Source organism: Equus quagga, chromosome 3 (assembly GCF_021613505.1).
Source record: "Equus quagga isolate Etosha38 chromosome 3, UCLA_HA_Equagga_1.0, whole genome shotgun sequence".
NCBI lineage: Eukaryota > Metazoa > Chordata > Mammalia > Perissodactyla > Equidae > Equus > Equus quagga.
The window spans coordinates 85246903-85272168 of NC_060269.1; the positions used below are offsets into that span (position 1 = coordinate 85246903).

The 25266-nt window shown below is 38.9% G+C and overlaps 1 protein-coding gene across 6 annotated transcripts in view; it reads left to right on the plus strand.

Moving 5' to 3' along the window:
- FAM13A (family with sequence similarity 13 member A) overlaps positions 1–25266 on the plus strand; it is a 311577-nt gene that overhangs the window by 211168 nt on the left and 75143 nt on the right. For 5 of the 6 annotated variants that reach the window (XR_006887912.1, XM_046656086.1, XM_046656085.1 and 2 more), the window contains exon 8: positions 22360–22401. The exons of the other annotated variant lie outside the window; for it this stretch is intronic. Coding sequence is in view for 4 of the 5 variants with exons in the window: in XM_046656086.1 (XP_046512042.1) it covers positions 22360–22401 (42 nt within the window). In the remaining variant the exon portion in view is untranslated. The remainder of the gene's footprint in view (positions 1–22359; positions 22402–25266) is intronic. 6 annotated transcript variants of the gene reach the window in all.

Here is a 25266-nt window from a genome sequence, read left to right on the forward strand (position 1 = left end):
GTTGGTTTAAAGCGAAGCATGCACTTTGTGTTAAAGTAAATTAGTTTGACCAGCCAGAGTATTGACATCAAGAGCTCATGCTCAATGATTCATGTCTCAGAAATGTGAAGAGTTTATGTTTTACGGATACAGAACCAGCTCTGATTACCAATCAGTTACCGTATCACACGAAACAGTTTTGACGCTTCTCTCCGGAGGCCCCACTGAACCCTGCTTCTCCCCTCCAGGAAATATCGTTTAACAGGGTGAAAGGTCACTGGGGCAATATAAGGCAGCTGATCTCAGGTGTGGCAGCAGCTGTTGTGTGGGACACGACTTATTTTATGAGAACAGAAACACTATTATCTGCACTCCCAAGGGAGATTTGGAGAAAGTCATGCCCAGGGAGTCCCATTCCAGGAGGATGTGCTCCAGCACTTATTTATTGGCAGGGATCACTAACTGAGATTCCATCTGGCAAAAAAGTGGATTTTTCCCTGTCCGAGAAAGTTGGGGAACAATTATGTAAGTTGTCTCAAAGAATTTATTTTTAACAAGTTTTTATGGAAAAATCACGTTCCCTCAGTTGTTATAAGAAGTTCACTTTTTTTTTAAGAAAAAATAGAGACAGCTTGTGTATGAATTTCTATATAATTGTGTATTCATGTACCATATATTATAATTACTTGTCTTTTGATTTGAAATCATTCTTCAGTCTTTCTGGTGAATGTCTTATTTTCTATACTGGAAATATTGGAACTAGTTAGTGAAATCAAAGCCGTCAGTGGGGTGAGGAAGGGAACCCTGAGTAGCGCGTCTCCAGCTGTCGTGGCGTTTGAAGTCCACCTCTGTGTCAGCAGTGCTCTCTCTGCAGTCCACCGGCAGCTCTGCAGGACTGTAGAATCTGAATCAATGAACCCTGTGAGCCATTTGAGAGTCCCGCAAGACTAGTCAGATAAATTTTCATGAAATAAGCTCATACTCAGTTTTAAAAATGAGATCCATCGTTAGAATTAAAGAAGTGTGTCTGAAAAAACAATTATATAATTTCTATCCCCATGGAATTTTTTTCAGCAATCTTCTAACATAGACTAGGTAACTCTAATAAATAAATGAGGAAATATTTTTAATTGTGTTGATTTTATTAGTTTATTTTTTATTTTGGCCTTAAGTAAAGAAAGCATATTTATTTCTGCTGTTAGTGAAGAAAATAGTTTACCCAACTAGAAATTCTTTATTCCTATTAACATGAGCCTGTTTTGAATGTCACTGCTTTGATTTCTAAAATAAATCTATTTAAGGTCTTATAATTATTCTTCAAGTTAAGACATACTGTAGAGTGGGGGGTTTTTACATTAAAACAACTGATAGCCCACCTGTCATTTCCATATATTAGTTTCTTAATAAAAGGAATACAATTAAGAATACAATTTAAAACTTGATTCTCCATCTTTTTTCCTTCTCAGCTTCCCCTTTCCCTCAACTCCCCACCCCAACCTCTTCCTCCACTGCAACTACAACTGGCTTCTACAACTAGGTATACACACCCATACACACACACACACAATGTTGGCTTAGAGTAGCAGAAGAGATTTGTTCTGATCCAGTGTATGTCTTTGGTTCAAACAGCCTTTATAAGACTGTATAGACTTTATTTACTATATCTATTAACTTATCTAAATATAAGAAAGACCAAAAGAAAGGATTCTTTATTTCCTGTAGCCAATGGATAACATGTATTATCAATGGGTAAGTGTAATATTTATCATCTTTAAGAGCTTTTGTATGGGGGTAACGCTATGGCATTCAGATGCTGGCTTCATGCCATCCCTTTACTAGCTGAGTGCTCAGGTTAATTAGCTTCATTTCCGCATCTGTTACAATGAGCACAGCATAGATGCTCAGTAAATGCTAGTTACCTTATACACACCACCACTCCAGTTCCTTCTGTCTTTTTTTTTTTTTTTTTCACTTCGTCGTCGTTGATGATGGTGTGTCCTCTGAGAAGCCCTGGACTTCACTCGTGGTCTAACACAGATTGCCGGAGAACAAGTTTAATCAGGATCCTGTACAGCAACACTAGAATATCTAAATTAAATCTACCCTAAAAATGTTGACTTCATGAATATGAAAATCTCCTATCAGATTTACTCATTACCATTAATAACTACTCTGTGACCATCTTGTAGAAGACATTGCTCCTTTGTGCATTTTACAGATTGATAAAAATTTGAGGAAGAAACCTTGCCCGAGAAGCACCTTCTTACTTTGTAAGAAAGGAATTATTTTAATAAATCATTTTTTATTAATAAACAAATCAATCTGATTTTAAAACAACATGTGAAAACAAATTAATGTGGCCAAGGAGTGTTCTTGGTTCTCTGGTTGTTTCAAATTAATGTTGAAATTAAAACAAATGAAGCCACATCATTTTTGGAGCAATTGTTGCTCTTGATAGCACAGGGGCAAACGCACGTACTGCCAAACACTTGGAATCATCGAAAGAGTTATGTAAGGAAATTAGAAGTCTGCAAGCCAGCTGAAGTGTAGAAAAGGAAATAGATAACCTAGGAGAAATTAGATGGTGTAAAACGCTTAAAAGAGGCCAAAAGTTTTAAATAGAATGTTACTTTTTACATCTCTGTGATGGCACATAAGTGTATAACCTTAATAGTTGCTTTCTTTAGTCAGTTATTGGTTATCGTTATCCTTCATTTGAACGTATCCGAGGCATCTACTTTATCTTAAGTATGGGCGTACAATGGGAAATGTTAAGAAGTAAATAGAAATATTGCTTGATAAATTCAAATCTAATCAAAGAAGCTATGCTTCAGTGTCTGGAAGTGATTGATTTATCAACTCATTCAACACTTACTGAGTGTCTGCTCTGTATCGTGGCTGCAGGAAAGATACTGTTCTTGTCCTGGAGAATTTACATTCCTGTAGGGAGATGATGTATAGGTTCAGATAATAGTAAAACTGTGTGGGGAAAAAAAGATAAATATTGTAAGATATGCAAAGGGCTATATAAGTTAAAAGGGGCAAAAGATTTTTTTCCAACTCGCCTAATCCTGATGTATGTGTAGGATTTTGCCAGGAGGGAAATGGAATGGGAAAATATTCCAGACAGAGGGAACAGCTCGAACAAATGTTTGGGGTAGAAAAGTTCAGAGCAGATTTGAAAATAGTGTCCAGAAATGTCTGGATTAGCTTCCTTAGGAGATATAAGCAGCTGAACTGGAGGGTAAATTGGGGTTAATCAGTGGAGAGTCTTGATGATCATATGACAAAAAGTGGGGTTCCTTTAAGTAGCAGTTGGGAGCTATTGAAATTTTTGAGCAGAGGATTGAGTGACCAGGTCACAATCACAGTGGGAAACTCACTCTAAAAGTGAAATGTATGCTTTGGAGACAGGGTGAAAGGAGGCAGAACGATCATCTTGAACGTTGTATAATACGGCAGATGACCAAGGCCGAGTGATTAAAGAGACGTGACAGGAAAATCAACAGAGCTGGTTAGGGAGAGCAGAGGGAGGAGTAAAGATGATTCATGCTTTGATTCATGAAGAGAAGGATAACATCATTAACAAGAGGGGCCAGGAGGAGGAGAAATTTGGGAACCAGATAACATTAGGCTTTGGAAGTGTTGATTAGGGTGATAATATTAATAATTATTGAGCACTTATTATTTGCCAAACACTATTCTGCGTGTTTTACATGCATGATCTCGTTTATTCCTCAGAGGAACTTCAGAGCTCTTCCACAGCCTGCCCAAGTTGACGCTGCCTGTCTGTGGTAGAGTCAGGATCCGGTCCCCAGGAGTGCAATTCCAGAGAGGAACTTATTGAGCTCTAACAGAATGCCTGTACTGAGTGGTGTTGGAGTGGAAGGCGAGGACAGGGTAAGAGAGGAGGAAAGACAGATGAAATGAAAGGAGGGCGGAGTGATCAGAGACATTTGGGGAATTCCCAGGAAAGATCACAGAGGGCCAAAGACTCTCAGAAAACTGCAAGTGAGTGTTTCTGAGAAGTCAAGAGTAGGAAGGGATCTAAGAAAAGGCATTTAGATTTAGTGGCCAAAAGAGCATCGATGGCCTTAAAAACAGTTTCAGAAAAGTGGTAAATTCTAAAGTCTGTTGGCACAGGGTGGAGGAGTAATTCGTGAGGAAATGGGAGCAGCAGAGGTAGGCTTTGGGGGGAAGTCTGTCAGTAGAAAGGAGAGGCCAGAGGGTGGGAATGCTGACGAAAACTTCTTAAGGCTGGGGGACACTTACTTGGTCGGGTGCCTATTGGAAGGGGACAGATTTAAGATATAGGAGAGATCAGGCTTCTTCCAGAAGGAGAAAACGATGAGATCCAACACGAGGGGTTTGAGTCCTACAGGTGAGGACCTTTTCTCCTAGACTAGGAAGAAGTCAAAAAGAATGAGGCAAGATGTGTGTGTGTTGTGTGTGTTTTGGGGGGGAGGGTGTACTTAAACCCTTAAGTGTAGCAAAGAAGACCAAAGTCACTCGCTTGATGATCTTGACTTTCTCAGCAAATTTAGGAGGCAAGGTACTGAGTGACTGAGAGAGGTTCAGACTCATGGCCCTGGAGGAGATTTGTAACAGTTTCTGTGGGAATGCAGTGAAAAATCAGTTAAAGAGAACTAAAAAGGTTGCCACACAGTATTGAGGTTCATGCCGAGGTTAAATAGCGTGAATTTTTAGTATAACTAGTTGCCAGGGTTATGTGACTTTCTTTTGCAATGTTTAGCAGTCTGGCAGTAGAGAACCCAGCTGGCACGATTTATAAAGGGTGAAGAAGTGGAGGATGCTAGTGAATCCGTTTTAGAAATAACCAAATGCTGAGGAGAGCCAGGAATGTGCCTTTTTTAAGCTGCATGCCAGTTGGTTTGGGTGCAGGTTGTCCTCTGCAGACATGGAAAAGCGGCCAGAGCTGCTTAGAGAGCTAAGGAAAAGGAGAAGGAACAGGAGAGGCGGAAGTAAGGCAGTTAAGAAGGATGCACATTAAGGGGCTCAGGGCAGAGGAAATGCAGTCAGGCCATCAGAGTTTGAGAAGTTAGAACTGGCAGAGTTCGAGGAATGAGCTCCTGCTACCTGACTGTGAGGATGTTAGAAATAATAAAGGTGTTTAAGTGGTCAAGGACTCTGGCAGTGGGTGTGGTAGAAAGGAAGAGCCACAGTCCAGGTATGAATTCATAAATGATCATCAAATAATGCCCAGAAAATAGGCCAAAAAAGAAAAAAAAGGGAGGAATTGTTATCAATAAATAATAGAGACTTGAAAAGGCAAGTAATTACTGAGGTATAGTGTTAGGTGATTTTCAAAAATAACCATTGACATCTCATTAGTAATATGGCATGTTAGAAGAAGGTTGATAGGAAGACAATTTATCAGGAACTATATATAGAATCAGATGTTAAAATGTGAATTCTTCTGGAGCCGGCCCCGTGGCCAAGTGGTTAAGTTCACGCACTCTGCTTCTGTGGCCCCAAGTTTCACCAGTTCGCATCCCAGGCACAGACATGGCACCACTCATCAAGCCATGTGTCCCACATAGCACAACCAGAAGGACCTATGGCTAGAATATACAACTATGTATTGGGGGGCTTTGCAGAGAAGAAGAAGGGGGAAAAAAGAAGATTGGCAACAGATGTTAGCTCAGGTGCCAATCTTTGGGAAAAAAAATTTGAGTGGTTCTGTTCATCAGTATTTTACCTCTAGTATGCATTGAATGAAAATTGTAGTTCGATTTAGCATATTTTTGTAATGCTGGGTCCCTTCTATTGAACTCATATGTCTATTTTAGCCATCAGTATTGATGTGTTCATAAAATTCAGAAAAGACAAACTATTATTTCTATTTGAATTTTAACTATTTCCAAAAATATTTATATCTTATGAAATATTTTAAAAACTCATGTAGAATAGAGTAAGCAGTGTGATATGTAGCAGAGTTCTGGAGCAGACTTGAGAAGTTGTGATTCCAGTTTCTGTTCTGCCACTAACCTTCTCTTTGAATTTGAACAAATTACTTAATTTTCTAGTACCGAGTTCACGCATCAATAAAATAGATGTTATGATATACAGTAGTGATTCTCTAACTCAGTTAATTGAAGTTTTAAGCAAGGTGCAAAGGCATTTTGAAAAATAAAAAACTTAAGCAAATATACAGAGCTAAGTTATTGTTACTGGAGAATCAAATTAGAATTTCCAAATCTGGAATCAAAAAAAGAATATATTGACAGTTTCAATTTCGTTAAGTTCTGGACTTAAGTCAACTTCCTTTGTTTTAAAAGCCTGATTTGAGTTAATAATGTCCAAACATAAGCTTCAGGATGACTAATCCATTTTCATAAATATGATAGAGATTTAAGTCAGAAAGTGACATGTTTTGATTAGCAGGTATAGCAAAGGAAAGTAGACACTTAAAATAGGACTTGTGTTCTAAATTCAGAAATATCAGTGGTCTGTAAAAAAGAAAAGAAAAGAAAAATGTGGCAGAACAACAGGGGAGGAGGAGCCTTTTTTGGCCCTCTAAGCCCCCACCCTTTCTGAACCGCATGGTCCCTGGCTCTCTACCCTTTCATCTGCCACAAGCGATGCTCTGCGCTTTGTTGTAACCCTTTCAACTCTCATGATGTGGAGGAACTTATTAAAATGTATTTCCCCTATTCTTGCATGTATGAAATCTATGGATTAGCAGTTATGTTCCTAAAAATAACGCTTTAGTATTCCATACTGAAAAAGAAACTGTAGGGAAAAGCTGGAACATTAACAGGCATTTGGCAGACCTTTTGGAAAAACTGATTTGGTGTTACCTGTAATAAATAAATACATACATAAATAAAGAGACAAATAACCACCAAAAAATGCTGTTGATGTTCTTAGAGGAAAATGACTATGTAAATAAACGCATTAGATTTTATAAGGATAAAATGCAGAAATAATAAGTTGAAGTAATTTCCATGGGAGTAGACACTTTGATCCCTTGAGAACTTGGGCAGTCTTAGAACACATGTTCTCCCCAGAAGTGGGAGCTACGTGCCTTGGGTGGTGTCACCAGTGACTGGTAACCACCGCAGTGTACACAAACATCATCAGGAAATGCGGGTAGGGCGAGGGTCTAGAAGCATGCCTTCCTTCTAGAAAAATATCGCGCCTTCCAATCTACTGGTTGGTTTGCGTTTGAAAGGAAGAACCGGGACGGAATTTAGCTCTTGCCTTCGGTCACAGAAACCTTCAGTTTTAGAGGCAATGTCTTTCCTTGAGATGGATTTCCTTGTTGGCAGTCTCTGTAAGGTGGAGAAGTAGGGGACTCTTCGCTCTTGCTGCACTTATTGGTTGTTTTCCCCAGACTGACAAGCTTGTCTGTGGAACTGCTAAGAGGAAAGTTTCGAGTTACGAGAATTAGGCAAGCCCACTGAGGAGCAGGAGGACTGGAGGAGGAGCGGCAGCTCCTTTAAGCACTGCGGCAGCTGCTCCTCTGATTGGCTGGATGATTCAGCTGCTTCCCTGGAACAAAAGGTCAAAGTGGACTGCAGTGTAAATGTAGAGAGGCAGCCGATAAAATAGCATTGCTGGAAGAAGTTTGGAGGCTGCGAGCAGCAGCTCACGGGCTGACTGCAGAGCAAGCTGCTTCTCCAGCTGTGAGGTGCAGCCTCACGCCCCGAGCCCTGCTCAGCCACTGTAAGAAGACGCTCACTGTACAGACGACCAAACTTGGCGTGGAAGAGACAGTGGTGAGGGTCCCTGGCAAATTTATACACAAGAATGGCTTGTGAAATCATGCCGCTGCAAAGGTAGTATTCCTTCTTCTTTGTTTTATTCTGTTCTGTATTTTCTGAGTAGTATTAAACCACATAACTTTGCCAGGACTTGTCATCTTTTAGTAATATGTTGCCAACTGTGTAGAGCCCATTGTACATACTGTTCTTCCCTAAGACTAGAAAATTTTAGTATTATACTGCTGCTTTTACTGACATTTATGCCCAATTTCTTTTTCACTTGATTGTTGTGTTATTGCCTTCCCTGAATGAAAATAAACATAAGAAAATATCTTTGAGGAAAAACAGAAACTGAAGAATATATTGAGCAGGTTTCTAATAAAACTGAATCAGCTTCTTACCAAGGTTGCGAAGCTGTGGTAAGCTCTAAGCCTGTTTTAAAGGATACTGATAAGGCTCAAGACTTTTTTTAATGCATCTTAGGATACCTCCCTTCTGGAGTTTAGATCGAGGCAAGGATTTTCTATCAACCAGTTCATTATAATACATGGACATAAATGTTAAGGATAATATTTGCCCGTGAATAATTCTAGATAGGTTTATTACACAAATGACAGTTTTTAAAAAAGTGCTCTGTAAGAATGATTGAGCACAAGGCTCTGTTTGGCTCGGTTAGTGATTGTAATATGGCTTGTGGAGGGTAGGGTGGAGAACTTACAGCAGAGCAGAGGAAGGTGAAGTGGAACAAAGGGGCTCATGAAGGAGAACACTGCTGGAGAAAGAATACATGAATGATGTGTCCCGGAATGCTAAAGCTGGAAGTCACCTCCGCGGTGATGGACACCAGCCCTCCGGTTTCACAACAGCAAAACTGAGGCCTGGAGGAAGTCTCAGACGTGCCCACGGTCACATTTTATGATTTTTTAACTGACTTTGCCAATCATATTATCGTATTGGAACTTCAGCTGCTTTGCATGTATTGGCATTCAATTCCACAGAAATGCTTCCTTTAAGAAAACGATGGAGGGTTTTATTAGTGGAAATGATTTTAAAAATCAAAGAGTAAATATAGTTTATAAGATTGAAAAAAATCTAACAAAATGAATTTTATCTTTAAACATCAGGCCACCAATGTTTTGCTGAATGTCTGTGTTTTAACCATGAGAATAAAGTAAACAAAAATGTGGTGTTTGTTTGCAAAATGTTCCTACGGATGTATACTGTGAGATAGACCAGTGATGCTTTTCTTTCGCTGTAAAGACAAGTGCACTGGAATGGGAGCTTGATGGGGGTGTCCCAATAATTCCTTTCCTAAAAATTAATAACCCACGGGGCAGACAGTGGTTTATGGACAGATCTGAAATTTTTCTATATTAACTCGGTGGAAAGGTCCACATGCTTGAAGCTTGCAAGAGACTTCAACTAATGTACAATTTTTGGAGTCTTGATTTGGTTTCCAACATTAAAGTAGGGGACTTGTTTTTCTTAAAATGACGTCCATTCTTAAGGGTCTTAAGTAAGTCGTATTCTAGATAAGAATATTGGATATTACTGAATTATTGTTTCTTTTTAAAGAAAATAAATCTTTATACTGCTAAAACATTGCTTAGGGAGTTAAGCTGATGAGAGCTGAAATAAACTCAGCAGTTTCCTCCACAATTATTTTGCACTGTTATTGCTTATCAGTAAACCTATGTAAGAGGAATAATTTGAATTTGCGTTCAAGAATGCTGATCAGTGCTTTCACTGTTTCCCTAGCTCTGAGAATTTAATTTGATTGATTACCCTGCAGTCTTCACTTCCAGCCCGTGCCTGCCTTTGATTATAAACCTCCTGAAGGCAAGGACCAGGATTGAGTGGTTCTCTTTGTTAAGGATCTCTTGTGAATTTAATCACTTGTGCAGAAAGCTTTCTTGTTCCTATATATAATTGCTTCTTCTACTCTCAGTTCAGTGTCTTTGGCTAAGGATTTCTGGGACTCTGGTAATGACAACAGTTGCCGGCCACCCCCACTGTTGCCCTGCCCTGAAGCAGGAAGGTTGCAGAACCTTGCGGTATGCGTGCCACACTGGCAGACGGGATGAGGGCTTCCCTCCATTCCGTTTAAGGGGCTGGAAATGGAATTAAAAGTGAATGAGTAAAATAGCTTTAAAAACCAGTTAAAGAAATTCATGCTATTTGTATTGAGTAGAGAGGCCAATGCTTCTCATACTTTGGGTACATGAGAATTGCCTGGGGAACTTATTTGTAAAATCAGCTTCTTCCTCCTGCCCTCCTTCCCTAGACTTATTGAATCTGAATCTGGCTGTGACAGGGAAAGTGTCTACATTTTAACAAGCTTCCTAAAAGCAAATCTGATACAAATGACCCACACAGAGAAGCAGTGATCTAAACTCTAGTTAATGATTATAGCTTGTCTGAAACCATTGACAGCAAGTAGAAATAAGAATCTAACACTATACTACTCAGCATCCCCAAATAGCATATTTAGTATCATGACCTTATGTGAGGTCTTTTTTCCATAATTGGTGCTTTCATTTACTCCATGGTCAGCGTTACCTATTAAAACAGAGCATACTTACAATGTTGCTTAATATTTTCTCCATGACTGAACACTCCCTAGTCTGTACTGCCAGTGATACTAGGGGAATTAAGACACAAACTCTGCTTCGGAAAGGTCCCATGCTAGTGAGGGTACAGACACACTACCAGATAATTACAATACCTGTATGGACGGTGTGATTAGCATAATAATAGAGATGTGCCCACATGGATAATAGTACCCAGATTTTATTTAACCTCATATAAGCATGTGATCTTATTGGAGGGTATGTTTGTACCCTAATGTCTACTTAGTTTATGATTTCCATGAGGGACTTTTTAGCCTTTCTTAGCAAAATGTGAAAATATGTAGAAGATAAATTTGTTCCTGCTAATCTGTAACTAAAATAAGAGTAACAAATGAGGTTGAAAGCTAAGAATGAAATAAAATACTTTGGTTCCCTTTAATGAATTTTTCTATCTTTTTATTACTTAATGTAATTTGCAGACTTTCCAGGATGGAGTTGACTATTTAGAAACTCATGATCTTTAGAAAAACCTGCAGAGGCTAAATGTTTAAAATGTGACCTTCTGTAAAGTGAAGAACTCAGGTCTTACAGTTCACTTCAAATGGCTTAAAGATAGGATCTTAGTACATATCTGTTCAGATGGTTAAATTGTCCCAATTATTTTTAAAAACACTAAAATATTTACATGTATTTCTTAATGATGAAACTCAACATACTGTATAGCATTGTATGGGGTACACTTGCTATCTGAAAATGTTCCCCAAAAAATGAGATAATGTCAGAAATAAGTGGAGAAACTATATTAAGAATTGAAGTAAAAGTTTTCTTTTCTCAGGTGATGTAGTTTGCCTTGTGTCACTAATGAGATAGTATGTTTTTTCAGATTCCAGGGTTTACTTATGCCTCAGTCTCTCTGCATGATTCATATTCCATTGCATTTTTTTCCTTAGGTATTTGGATCTGTAGGTAAGGATCTCTATCTTATGTACAGAAAGACTTCAATAGGCTGAGAAAGTCTTTACTTTGCATCTATGTCTATGACAAAACTCTTAACTTTCACAGCAGTAATTTGATTTGCTAGATTAACTTTCCAATAGCCACTAACTCAATTTATAGGCACAAAGAATAATGATTGAGGATAAAGTTAACAACACTAATGATTAATTTAGATTCCTTTGATTTTAATGTGTTGGTATCTGCTTTCATGTGTTAGCATCCTATTCTTTCCTTGGCTTATTTACCAAAATGGGGGACTGAGATCAAAAATGTCTGTGTAATTCTCTTTTTCATTGCTTCATCGAGCAAATCATGATATTAAATATGTTACTGTACATTTATTTTGTGATGGTGAAATACATTGTAATTCGATATTGCAATGGCTCTTTTAAGAAGAATTATAGCAACAGGGTTAATTAACGTGTATTAGTGATCCTGCATGGGAAAATTTCACTGAAACTTCTTATCAGCAGAATTCATCTGGTCTTTCTAACTATTGGTCTTTAGAATATCCTTTTGCAAACAAGTAAACATTGCTCATATGGGGATCATGTGGGAGTTAACCAGGGAACAACCCAGGTAATTAGTGATGGTCCTGCTCCTGCATCCCCTGTGTGGTGTTAGAGAGCCCTCTACTGCTTGTGGTGGTGACACCTTCAGTTAATTTATCCATTAACTTATATTATTCCCAGCTTGTCGGCACTTTGATAGCACTCCCTACACTCTCCCCTCCTCTTCCACAAACACAGTCTAAGGGAGAATTAAAAGCTGCCTCACTTCAAATCTGGGTTAACCCTTAAGGGCTGTGTGTCTCAACTTAGACTTCGTCACCACTGCGGTCTATATTTGGTGGTAACGAGGAGTCATTGAGAACAAATACTGTGGGCTCTACTCTTACATGATAGTTGCGGTACCTCTGGAGTCTAGATATTTGCTAATCACTCCCAGTAAAGAAGACAGTATGAAGTAAGGTGAGGATATTTTTAAATTTGACAGAGATCACCTAGTCTAAACCATTGAAAATGCAGAGGTGTTAGGTATTCAGCACACAATGGTGGGGAAAGCCATGGAAAGGTAGTAAATTTGTCATCAGAAAACATATCCAGACACTGACAACTAGCTAGCCATATGAATTTGGTCATTTTCCTCATCTATAAAATGGGACGATACCACCTGACATACTTACTTACAGGGGGAGTTTTGGAGTTAAAGAACATGATAGTTCTTTGTTGATGGTAAAACTACTCAGATGTAAAGGGTGCATGCTGCTTTTCTTTTGGTTTTGTTATCCTTATACTTACAGTGCCTTTCAGTTCCTTGAATGCCAGAGTGCTTAACACAGTTAAGGAGATGCTCTATGGTTGCCTTGCCTTTCATTGGATGAATACTGGAAAGTGACCTAAAGAATGATTTGTGGGAAGTGCCATTGAAAATACCATAGAGTCAAATTTCTTTAAACTCTCAAAACTTTTTACCGTATTTTTTTCCCTGATACTTATATATTTAGGTGATGATCAGAATGAATTGCCAAAGAAATAACTTATACTATACAAAACCTTTTAAAAGCACTATTTATTCTTCCCTTAAGAAGAACTGGAAATAACTTCTTTTGGAACAGCTTTATTGAAATTTAATTCTCATACTGTGCAATTCACCTGCTTAAAGTGTACACTCCACTGATTTTTAGTATATTCACAAGGTTGTGCAACTATCACTATAATCAATTTTAGAATATTTTCAACACCCAAAAAGAAACCCTGTACTCATTAGCAATCAACCCCTAATGCAGACTGAGCGTTTATGTCCCCCCGAAATTCCTCTGTTGAAGCCCTCATCCCCAGTGTGATGGTATTTGGAGGTGGGACCTTTGGGAGGTAATTAGGTTTAGATGAGGTCATGGAGGTGGAGCTGCCATGATAGGATTGGTGCCCTTATAAGGAGTTGAAGGGACCAGAGAGTGCTCTCCCCACTCCCCCTCGCCCCCTGCTCCCCGCCTTGTGGGGACACAGCAACCCAGGAAGAGCTGTCACCAGAACCTGACCGTGCTGGCACCCTGATCTCAGACCTTACAGTCTTTAGAACTGTGAGAAATAAACATTTCTATTGTTTAAAGCGCCCAGTCTCTGGTATCTTGTTATAGCAGCTCAGACTGACTACGCCACCGTCAACCCCCATCCCAGCTCTAGGTGACCACCAGTCTACTTTCTGTCTCTATAGATTTGCCTCTTCTGGCCACTGCATTATATCCTTGCACAGATCATCACAAAACCAGGTGTGGAAATTGACTGTCGTTCTTGCATAAGAAAGACATGTTAATGGCAAATAGTGGGGACAGGGACGGTAAAAACAAAACAATAGGAACCCCTAGAAGTTAATTAAAGTACCTAAGTAAGGAAATAAAAATCCTGGGGAGGGGGAGAGCGGAGCGACACAGGATACATTTTAGAAAACTTTTAAGGTTTGGGGTCAGGAAACATGGTATGCTCTCGTCAAATATAAGAAAAAAGTCGGAAAACTTGAACTTCTAGGAATAAAACCAAGGAGTGAACTGCCTCACTCAGATCATAATGAATGGAACTAAAATGCTAGAAGAAGTTAAGAAGGGTTTAGAAAAAGCTTAAAATGATATATCAGTATTTTGCTCTCAGCAAAATGATGATGGAAAGCAACGTTAATTTCACTGTCTGGGTTAAAATAGCTCCTGAAACTAAAATTAGGAACCAGAAGCCAGCCAGAATAGACCACTGATATACTGTGTTGTATTTCTATAAGTGACTCTCCTTCACTTTCAACCCCTTGACTTTGCACCAAAAACTCCGGCACCTGCCCTCTCTCGGTCATCTCGTGCGCCAGCCTGGCACGAGCACCCCACAGTGTCTCCTCCTGCGTTCTCACACATTCTCTTGTCTTTGTTGAAGAGTTCTTCTCCTGTTCATTATATCCCACCAATGCCTATGGGACCCTCAAAATTCACCCCCCTCCGCTAACCTCCGCTAACCTGCCAGACTGCGTGTGCTTCTGAATGTCAGGTTTGGGGCTCTGGCTTCAGAGACCTAGATTGGAATCTCAGCTCTCCCTGGATCTGTGGCCTTCAACGCATTAATTTATCTTTCTAAGACTCGCTTTTTTTTTAATCTGAAAATCTGGTTAGTAATACCTCCCTCCAAGGGCATCTTTGAGGATTGAATGAGAAAATGTATTAGGAAGCTCTTAGTCCAAAGCCTGGCTTATTGGACGGGCCCTCCATATATGGTGGCTATGTATCTCTTTTTCGTCATAGTTATCAAATTTCAAGTTTCTCTTTCTCCCTGGCCTATGAATTCTGTGAGGTTGGGACCATACCTCATTAGCCTGGATATGTCCAGCACCTGTCGTAGGCTCTGATGAGTAGTAGATACTCAAAAACTGCCAAGAGAGCGTTTGCACATGATTGCGGAAGCTCACGAAGCCCAAGCGTAGTGAGACATGGAGCCTTCAGACGCTCGCCAGGTGCTCGTCATCCTCAAAACCAGTGTAAAATGGTAACGACGTGGAGACAGGTCCTTAACTTCTCTGTGCAGAGCCCTCCTCTAGCAGAGGGAGGATTTGTTGGGGGAAGATGACGGGGTAAATTGCATTGCTTTCTGCACATTTTTGTCTCCTTCAAGACACCCACATTCAGAGTTAACAGTTTGGGAAATTATATATCTGTTAGTTAAAAACTATATTGAGACCTTTAAAAATATTATTAAAAAGAGTTATTGCAAGAAATTAGGAAAAATAACTTACTTCCTTCTTTCCTTCTGTAGGTATCCCCATATTCTTTTGGTTTTGTTTCAGTAACTAAAGACTGGAAAATATTTTAACTTGTTTATTAATGTTCTAAAAATATTTTCTTATCAACTGATATCAACCCCCCCCCAAAGAAAGTTACGGTATTTTGCATTCTGAATTACTGCCTCCTTAAGGCAATCATTATATGTCTATGATAATGATAAACATCACTCTTCTGAACAAGAATCTCAGACGAAAATGAAAGCTTCCAGCTGCCTTGAAAATAGTTTTGTGACTAAACCGAAAACTTCTTTAAACCCCAAACAACCTTTGGGTTTGCAGGGAGGTGAAGTAATTTTCTCTTCCTGCTCTCCAGCCAGAACAAACAGATAGTGTGTGGCAAGGCTGTATTCAAACCCCCACTGCCTGAACATATCCTTTTCTGAGTTCCCTGTTCAGCACAGAAAGTACAGTGTTTACATTGCTGGCATAAGGGCAGAACTCCCACCTCTAATTGTGCCATAGGAGAAAAGAAATTATTCAATTAAGAATGGGGGAAAACCATGGCACAGTTGCAATTTCAAGTCTTGAATAAAAGGGAACAAGATAAAGTAGTCAGCATACAGATATCTGAGAAGGCTTCTAGCTGGCAAAATTAATTTTACGAACAGTGGATGTTTTCAAAATATTTAATCAGACAGTAGTGTTAGCGCTCAGCCAAGTCTTGATGCTGAGTTTATTCAACAGCCATTTACTGAACACCTGGAGTGTTCTAGGTACCTTGCTAGGTGCTGGTGGTACAAAGATAAAGACACATCCAGGAAGGGAGGCCAGCATCTGAAGGCACAAATTTCCGTGTGGTGTGCTCAGCACTCCCTTATAGCTGTGAGCTGAGTCTCTCAGAGCCTGGAGGAAGAAGCAGCTCCCTCTCCAGGGTGCTGGAGACAGCTTCCCAGACTAGAGGACACTTGAGCTGAGACATGCAGTATGTGCCAGGCAGAGAGAGGTGGAGGAAGCATTTAAGCTACAGGGAACAGCACGTACAAATGGGGAGCGTTACCAAAGTGCAGTGCGAGATCTGCACAGGTATGCTGGACTTCGATTGGGAGGAACCTGTGTGCCAGGCGTAGACATTTAGATTGTACCCCAAAGGCATTGGGGAAGCAGGAGAAGTTTTTAAGGTAGGAGGCTGAATCTGGTGAGTGTATTAAGGATAAAGCAGTGTGGGTGGCAGGGAACAAGAGTACTCCCCCTGTGAAAGACCAAGGCAGTGAAATGGAAAGGACAGATCAGATTCAAGAGACTTGTCTTTTTTGTTTTTTTTTTTGAGATAGCATCAATACAACTGGTGATTGACCAAATGTGGGGGCTCAGAGAGAAACTTCTTCAAGGAGAGCAGTTGGCTTGTTAACATGACTTAAATATTATAACAGGAATGAGAATTCCATCCTGTGACTTCTAAGCATGTCTCCAGCCAGGACTCGGTGAAGGGCACTGTGAGCCTCTTGGCTGTGTCAATCGGCAGGTAGTTATGGTTCACTTTTGACCTTCTAAACCGTATGGAGAGATGCAAAAGTAGAAGATAAAGCAACTCCACCCTGCCCTCCTTAAAAACTGCTCCTCTTCCCCCACATGCATGCATCAATTTCTTAAAGATTGAAAGCTCTTATTCAAAGGGGCATCGAGAGATGAAACTCAATCTGCACTTCTTTGGCCCAGAGTTGATTCTGGCGGTGGGCAGAGAAGGAAAGAGTGTCTTCTCTGTGTCTTGTGGGAACATAGATTTAATACAGCACCATTCATTGAGTGTGCATTATATATATCAAGCAAGGTGCAGGCCTGGAAATCTAATCCCATGTCAGTATGGGAAATTGATTCTATTCTTAGCATCTCTACAGATGAACTTTCAGAGCACGAGCTTTTTGTAAGATGGAGACACCTTCATAAAGCAGGTTTTTATTTCTGAATTTGGAAAAAAAATTTAGTAGATGTATTCGTTTCCTTGGGCTGCTGTAACAAACTACCATGAATGGGGTGGCTTAGAACAACAGAAATTTGTTGTCTCACCATTCTGGAGGCCGGATGTCCCAAATCAACATGTTGGCAGGGCTGTGCTTCCTCTGAAGGTACTGGAGAATGATCCATTCCAGGGCGCTCTCCTAGCTTCCAGCAGCATCTTGGGTGTGGCAGCACAACTCCAATCTTCTCATGGCGTTCTCCCTGTGTGCATGTCTGTCTCTGGGTCCAAATTTCCCGTTTATAAGGACACTAGTCATATTGAATTAGAGCCCACTCTAATGCCTTCATTTTAACTTGATCACCTCAGTAAAGACCCTGTTTCCAAATCAGGTCACATTCTGAGGTTCTGGGGTTAGGGCTCCAACATATCTGTTTGAGGGAGCACAATTCCACTTCTAACAATGTATATCAATTTTCCACTAAGCAATCGAAAAAATGGTAGAAATTTCCTATGTTATTGAGAAAAAAGTTCTAAATTTTTGGAAGTCCTTTTGTTTCGTCCATTTGTTTTGACTCCAAAATAATACCTCTTAGTGTTGGCTAAAAATTCATGTCCTGTGAATATTAACAGCCTCGGCTCTTTGCATTTACCCTTTGGTCAGGAAAATCTATTTGCTCTTGAACGTCAATGATTTGTTTTTAATTCTACTGGCCAGATGTTGCATTCTAGTCACAACATAAAAATAATAAAACTTTGAACAAAGCTGCTTGGGTTTATAGGGAAGAAGTATACATACATCTACAAAAATATCCCTCAAAATTACAGCTACCAACACTCAGGTAGGAAAACTTTTACACTGGGCTTCCAAAAAGAATAGGGAGATTGTTTTTTCCCATGTTCCTGAATGGGCCAAAGCAAAAATCTGAGCAGCAGAACACCAGCTGCTTCCTCCCTCCAAGCTGGAGTGGGGCATGGTAATGCCTGAGACTGTGGATGAGCCACAAATGCGCAAGCAAGTGTGGCACTTTATTCTGCAGAGAAAGGAAGGAGAGAAAATGTGTTAACTTCACTCACTTCATCGTTCTCTAAGAAAATTTGTCCCCTTAGCATATTCTGTTGCAACATGAGGAAAAAACCTGAATTCCGGAAAAAGTGTTGACTTAATACTTTTAATTTTATCCTTTCACTTGTCCCTCACTTCCTCTCTCCCTTCTGCTCTTTGGTTTTTTTTTAAGCCCCCATAGATGGTTTTCCTAGTTTCTTCAGTGAATGGATCGTAATCCTTAGTATTTACCTATTTTTCTATACTTTTCAGTACTCAAGGAGCACTTACAAACTGTTTCTTCCAGCTCAAATCCCTTGAAAATGTAGTTAAATGATGTAGCTAAATATGCAGATTATGTTAATTTTTTGGTAGCCAGCCACATTAACCAATTAGAAAGTTGGACTAATTGGAACATTTATCAGGACAGTTCAAAGGGAAGTGAATGGAATGGTGATTTGATCCAGTAACTGAAGGTCCATTCTCAATACTTCGCTCTGGGAATTCTCCCAACAGTATTTGGTTTTTCTTTGACATAGACAACACCATGCTTTTTGTGATTTCAATTATCTTGCTATGTAGTTAAATTGATAGGCCTTGCATTCTGTGGCTCCAGTTTAGAAATTAGTGCTGGTCATGGAGAGATTGTAAGTCGAGGTGACATTCATTTATGTGCATTTACCCATGTTGAGCCATGTGAAAAAAATAAGTTAGATAGGACCCCGCTCACTAAAACCCTATTATCTATGTTATTGCCCTTCTCAGTTGTAGCTTCTTAGATTTGGCCTATTACTTGAATCTATTTGATAAATGTTCTTCCCACAGGCAGTTGTTTTGAGAGAAGATAAATATAACACCACATGTCTGAGGACATTAAGCAACCTGATTGCCTGACATACCTGAGGTGATTGCCTAAATCTCTCAATGTATGTTTGAATTTAAAAAAAAAAAAAAAAAAAGGAAGCTAATTGGCTGCTTAAGCTCAGCCATTATTCAAAGTCAGTAAACAGGAAATAATTAAAACATGGGGTTTATACTTGTATCCAAGGAGGAAATTGAATGAATTCCAAGTTGTTACAGTTTGTCATTGGCTTAAATTCCTGACACACATTCCCTTTTTCACTCATAGTACATGTGCTTACTTTTAAAAATTAAAAGTGAATCAGAATTCTCGATTTAAAATTTAGGCAAAAAATTATGACATTTAACATCATTGGACAGGTCTGAGATTGCCACAAAACCAGGACGAGGCATAAGTACCCTCTATAAATAGATGTTTGGGGGCCTTCAGAATAGTACAAAAATCCATTTTGCACAGATGTGGAAATGGTGATCTTTTCAAATGTTTTGCATTCTGTTGTGTAAATTTTGTGGAAAAGTTTATTTTCTCAATTCTATTTGGAAGAATTGTCCTTGGCTATTTTTCCTTAAAATTGCCTAATCAGTTGATTTTTTTAGAATTGATTGATTCAATCAATTTAAAATCGACACTTTACTTGTTTTTGAATTTACACCTTTGTCAAGATTACATTACCAAACCCCAGGCAAGGGTACTTTTATGAAAGGGAAAGGAAAAATATGCTAATTAAATATCAAAGTTTATTTCATTCTTTTTGCATTACATTCTTCCTGGGTACGGTGCATGGACTGCTGCTGTGTTGATTGCTGCTGATTGAGCAAATCTAATACTGAGTCTCTTGCATTTTATTTAAATCACAGTGCTTACATTTTCTTTTTTGGAACACTTAAAACTGTTCAGCCTTCTGGGACATACCCAAATTAAGAACTTCTGATTTTGTCTTTCATTGACAAATTTACTTTGTGCAAATGCAGCCTGAAAAATATTTGCTTATGATTAAAAACTTGTGTCCCTATTAAGGGACATTCTTGACATCCTGCCAGTGCATTTTAATAAATTAATCACTTTATACGTGCTATCAGGCATGATGCATTGTGAATGGACTTTGACTAAGGTCGGTGTCGAGCTGCAGTAATCAGAAGCATGACACGGAGCTTATAAAGTCCACGAGGTCTTGTTGAGGGCTACTGGAATGCAGACTGGCCATCACATGAATTTTCTTCACTGAGCTATTCATCCCACCATATTTTGATAGATTAAAATCGAAGGGAAGACAGTAAGTAACAAAAATGGCCTAACATGTAATACAATAATTTACATATCACTAGCTGTGTGACCTGGATAAATTGTGTGCCCACTCTGAGCCATCTTTCCTCAAGTGAGGGGCAAGTAGCAGGGAAAGTTTTTGTGAGGATTTGCCTGAGATAGTTAATGTGGAGCACCTGGTAGTACCTAGCTGATGAATACATGTGTGAGGGAGAGAAGGTGTAAAGGAAAAAAGTATGGATTGATTTTGATTGCCTGTGTTTGCTACAAAGAAATTTAGCACACACACAAAAATCATGAGCAAAACACATAAACAGCTGTGTTCAGAACCCTGCACCATCTAAACCATCTCCCCAAAGCACTTCTAAATTCTAAGGAAACCAACCATATTGTGAATTGAATGTTCACTAAAGTACCCTTGTTAATTTTCATTATAGTTTCCTAAGCGTTAGAGTGAAGGATCTATTCCAGGCAAAAGAGTATTTAGTACAGTGCCCATTTTATAACACATGGAGGCAATTTTCCTCTAATAACAAAATCATCGTAGGTTTTTAGTTACAGCCTTTTTGTATAGTGTTGGTTATAATTAATACTTTTTGACACTGAATCCTTGATTAGGAAACAAACCCAATTCTAATGTTTTTATAATTTACGTGTTTTCAAGGGTTATTTTGAAGTCAAATGTGTAAGCTCCTTGTATCAGTTTGGCTGAAAGTGGTCGCCTCCTGTAAGAACAGTGCTCCAGGTGGGTTCTTCCCAAGACACCTGGATGCGTCCCAGGTGGTGTCGCCTCTACTCTTCAGCTCTGCAGCCCAGCTCCACAAGCTCTGCCCTCAGCCTGCCCACGTTAGAGTTGATAATGCAGCTGATCCATCACTTAGCCTTCTCTTGGGAAGGACTAGCACAATCAAATACAAACATTAAAATCTTCGACAACATTAAGGTTACAACAGCTAAGTCATATTGAAATTGGAAACCAAAACCATGAGAGAATGAAAAATAGTATGTCCTATTTTATGTGTCATCTTCCAACTAAAACGTTGAGACCTTTTCAACTTCCAGGACAGATTTGTGTGTGTGTGTGTGCGCGCGTGTGTGGGCATGCATTATAACTTTGTAAGAAGATTTTGGTGATTGCCAGTGTAATATTACCAATTGTAGCAAACTTTTCTCTTTTCATCAATGATGTTTAAGAAAATGAAAAATAAGCCCAAAAAAGAGAGAGAGGGGGAAAGATAATGCTGAACTAGCTGCTTCCTCAAAGGTGATGGACACCCCAGGTGGTGTACAAAATTAACCATAGGAGTACAACAAGAAAATAGTAGAGCTGCTTTCTAATTTTATCTAACACTTCACTTTTTTACTTTTATCTATTTAATGATCCACATAATCTAGATAGATACTTAGGCATATATTGAGGGGAGTGGCTGCTGAAAAGCAAATTTATATAAGTGCATAGTCAAAAAAGTTCAAAGACCACTCCAGGAGACACTAAGAGGGAGAGACTCAGTCTTTGTTTCGAGGTCATTTATCAGAAGAAAAAAATATGTTAAGGAAGGAAAAAGTATTTTATTGTAGTATGTATTTTACATTTTTTTAGTTAAATACTTTTATATTAAGCTCCATATTGCTTCTTTGTTGTTTGAGGAACTTAACCTAGTTTTATACTCTTGTTTATGTCCTTTTACATTATCCGCACCCGTTAATACCTAGAGTAACTACAGAAGACAAAGAGCGTGAGTGTTGTTTACTGACGTGCTCTTCATTGCTGGGGCGTCATTGCTGAAGTGGCTCTCACTTAACAGGAATATTTGGTTGGCTGTTTCTTACTTTCATCATCACGTTAATGAGCTGTAATTAGCTTTATTGAGATAATTGAGAATGTCATCTCTTTAAGGGTTTATGTGTAATACTGAGTACTCGGATTGGGCTTGTAGAATCAGGTTGTAAAAAGCTTCCTCCTGAAAGTGGGATGTGAGTTACTTTTGCCTTAGGCCAGTCTTGAAAGAAACCTGTCTTGATGGTCTCCCTGGGAGGAGTGGCTGACCTTGGCTGGGTCCAGTGGAGAGTATATTTTACTAACCTTACACATTAGATTAGCTCTAATGTGTCAGAACAAAATTTGTGACAGAACAGAGTTTTACTAAAATTGACATGTTATAATATTAACAGAAAGTATATTAATTCAAAATTTATTTTCCTTTTAGTTCACAGGAAGATGAAAGACCTATGTCACCTTTCTATTTGAGGTATTTATGTGATTTTTGTTGGTTTATTACAGGGAGTGGAGGAGGGTTAAGGCTTCTTTGGATTTATTTGCCCATTTTAATTCTTTTCAGTAGAATGGTCTACACTGTGGTCCGACTAAGCTTGTTGGAACCTTTCACCACATTGTTCATGCTGTATTTTTCTTCTCTTTGGTTTAAGAAATCGTAAATTTTAATATAGTTGAAAAGGCTAAAATAAGATTTTTTTTAATTCAAAAATGCCAAGGTAGCCATTTTAATTTCCAAAACTGCCTGATGATTAGGCTATCACCTAAATTTAAAAATCTCTATTCTATACTATGGACAGGTGGGAGGGGAGTGAGCACGGGGCTCGCTCACTGAAGAAACCTTGGGTTAGATGTTAGATTGTTTTCTAGATGGTGGTGGAGTGTGAAACTAAATATTCAAGTTCGTGGAGTTCAGGATTATTTTCTGAAGTTTACAAAGCCAGAATAACAACTGTTAAAACAAGTTTACAGAATTCGAAGTAGATATTAGACAAGATCGCTTCTCTCCAGATAAGAACGTTGCTGTATTGATGTGATTTTTAGTGAACTATTTGATTTACGTATAACCTAAAACCAAGTTTTTCTTACTTACTGCATTTCTTTCCTCACTACCTGCCCATTTCAAAGGCTTAGAAAATATATTTGAAGAGAATATGACCATGTAAATTGAGGTTAAAATTGCTGAAATTTTTTAAAAATTTTTCCCCAATTTTGAAAATTGTTTTTAAAAGAAATGTCGGGATATGTGATCCATCATTTGTTTGTTTGTTTTTGAGTCTGATTTAGTGCAATAGTCCCAGAGTTAGATTTCGACTTGAATTCAACCACCGGTAGTTCAGAAATGTGTCCTAGGACTCCAGGCTTAGCCAAGTGACTGCTTTTCAAACGTGTTCTGCCCTTTGGGGACTTGAAGCATGTTGCGTAATCACTTTGTGGCAAAGAGAGGGAACATTTGAGGTTTCAGTTTGAGACAACATGGTCGTCCATTTGATTCATCCTGGTTTCCTGCCAACCGAATCAGCATGTTCTTGTTCATAGGCTATCTCAGCTGTGCAATTACTGTAAACACATGAGGATATTGTGCTGAGTACATGGCGACTCTGGTATTCGTCACGTAAATATGCACAGTAATACCAAACAAATGATTATCACATATTAATGGAAATTAAGTTTACACAGTACAGAAGACTACAGCACCAGATCATGCCAAATAACGAGAACTGTTAGTTCTCCGAATGTCTTATTTTTATTACTCTGGATAACATCAATCTATGTTTTATGTAGTATTGAATTTTATTTTTTTTAGCACTATTTTTAAAAGCAGATAGGGAAGTGAGTTTGTAAGTCTTAAGTCCTCAAAGACACATAGTTGTGTCTTATCGTGTGATAATTTTTGCAGTTACGTAGACTAATAGTGTAGACTTGATGAAGAAATTCTGTACCTGCAAAATGAAAGTAAAGGAATGTAAAGATAATTAATCTATTTACTGAACTCTTGATAGAAGCTATTTGACCTTCCAATGTTGACTCATAAAAACTAAAATATGGTAAAAGTAGGAAAAAAGAATGAATATGCATACTAGCCCACATTTGTGGTAGAGTGAAGTGGCCGAAAAAGGAAAAGTTACCAGCAGTTACCTCTTTTCATATGAGGGAGATTTAAACTAAGTAGAGCTATTTCATGAATGCAAAAATAGTAATTATTTGGCCCAAAATTAAAATTCAAAATGTAGCTTCTTTTTCTGAGTAACATTATATGATAGTCTTAGAAATTATGTAAGAATAAGGTCAGTACAAGTTAACTTTTTTATTACCCACTTGACATGAAGCAAGGAAGTTTATTTGTAAAACGTGAACCTATTTTTTTTTTTTTTGAGGAAGATTAGCCCTGAGCTAACATCTGCTGCCAATCCTCCTCTTTTGGCTGAGGAAGACTGGCCCTGAGCTAACATTTGTGCCCATCTTCCTCTACTTTATATGTGGGATGCCTACCACAGCATGGCTTGCCAAGCGGTGCCATGTATGCACCCAGGATCTCAACCAGCGAACCCGGGGCCGCCAAAGCAGAAAGTGTGCACTTAACCGTTGCACCACTGACCCCTGAGCCTATTTTTTTCCCCCAATTATTTGCATGACTGGTTTGAGATTGATTTCTCTTGGGTTATTCTAGAATACAGAATTCAAGTAGAAGAAAGAAAACATGATAGTTAATTATGATTAATTCTTCTAGATTTTTCAACTAGAAATACAATATGTCCACTGTTAATTTAATTTATAAATTAGTACACATTTTTTTGCACTACCTCCAGTCAGAGCAAATGACTGCTTAAATGTTTTAGATAAATTTCTGTTGCTTCCTTGTCTGCCATTTCTTTCCCTCCCACTTTGTTACTTAAGATTCCTTTGCTGCACTGCTCAAGAAGGGGAGTCGTTGCAAGACTCATGAATTTCATAATGGTTTGTTGATGATGATGATGAAAAACTAAATTGGCTCTTTCAAATCCAAAATAATGTTTACTGTGCCTTTGAAAAGAAGTGATTGGTAGTTGCAAGATATCGTCCCTGACTAGAAACGTGGAATATAGAATGCTGTATGTTGCATGTTGACAGTCTTGATTGGTCGGGTTTTCCGGGGGCAGGGCGGGGGATGGGAGGCAGGGGAGATGAAAGGCCCAGTCAAGAGATGAGACACATCAGCTGAGATGAGTACTCACCAGAAGTAGATCCAGCCACAAGCAGCCAGGCAGATGACATGGGGATGGGACAGCTAGTCAGTGGTGGGGTATTCGGTTCGGTGGTTTGTTCTAAAAGGTCCAGCATGAGCTATAATGGTAAAACT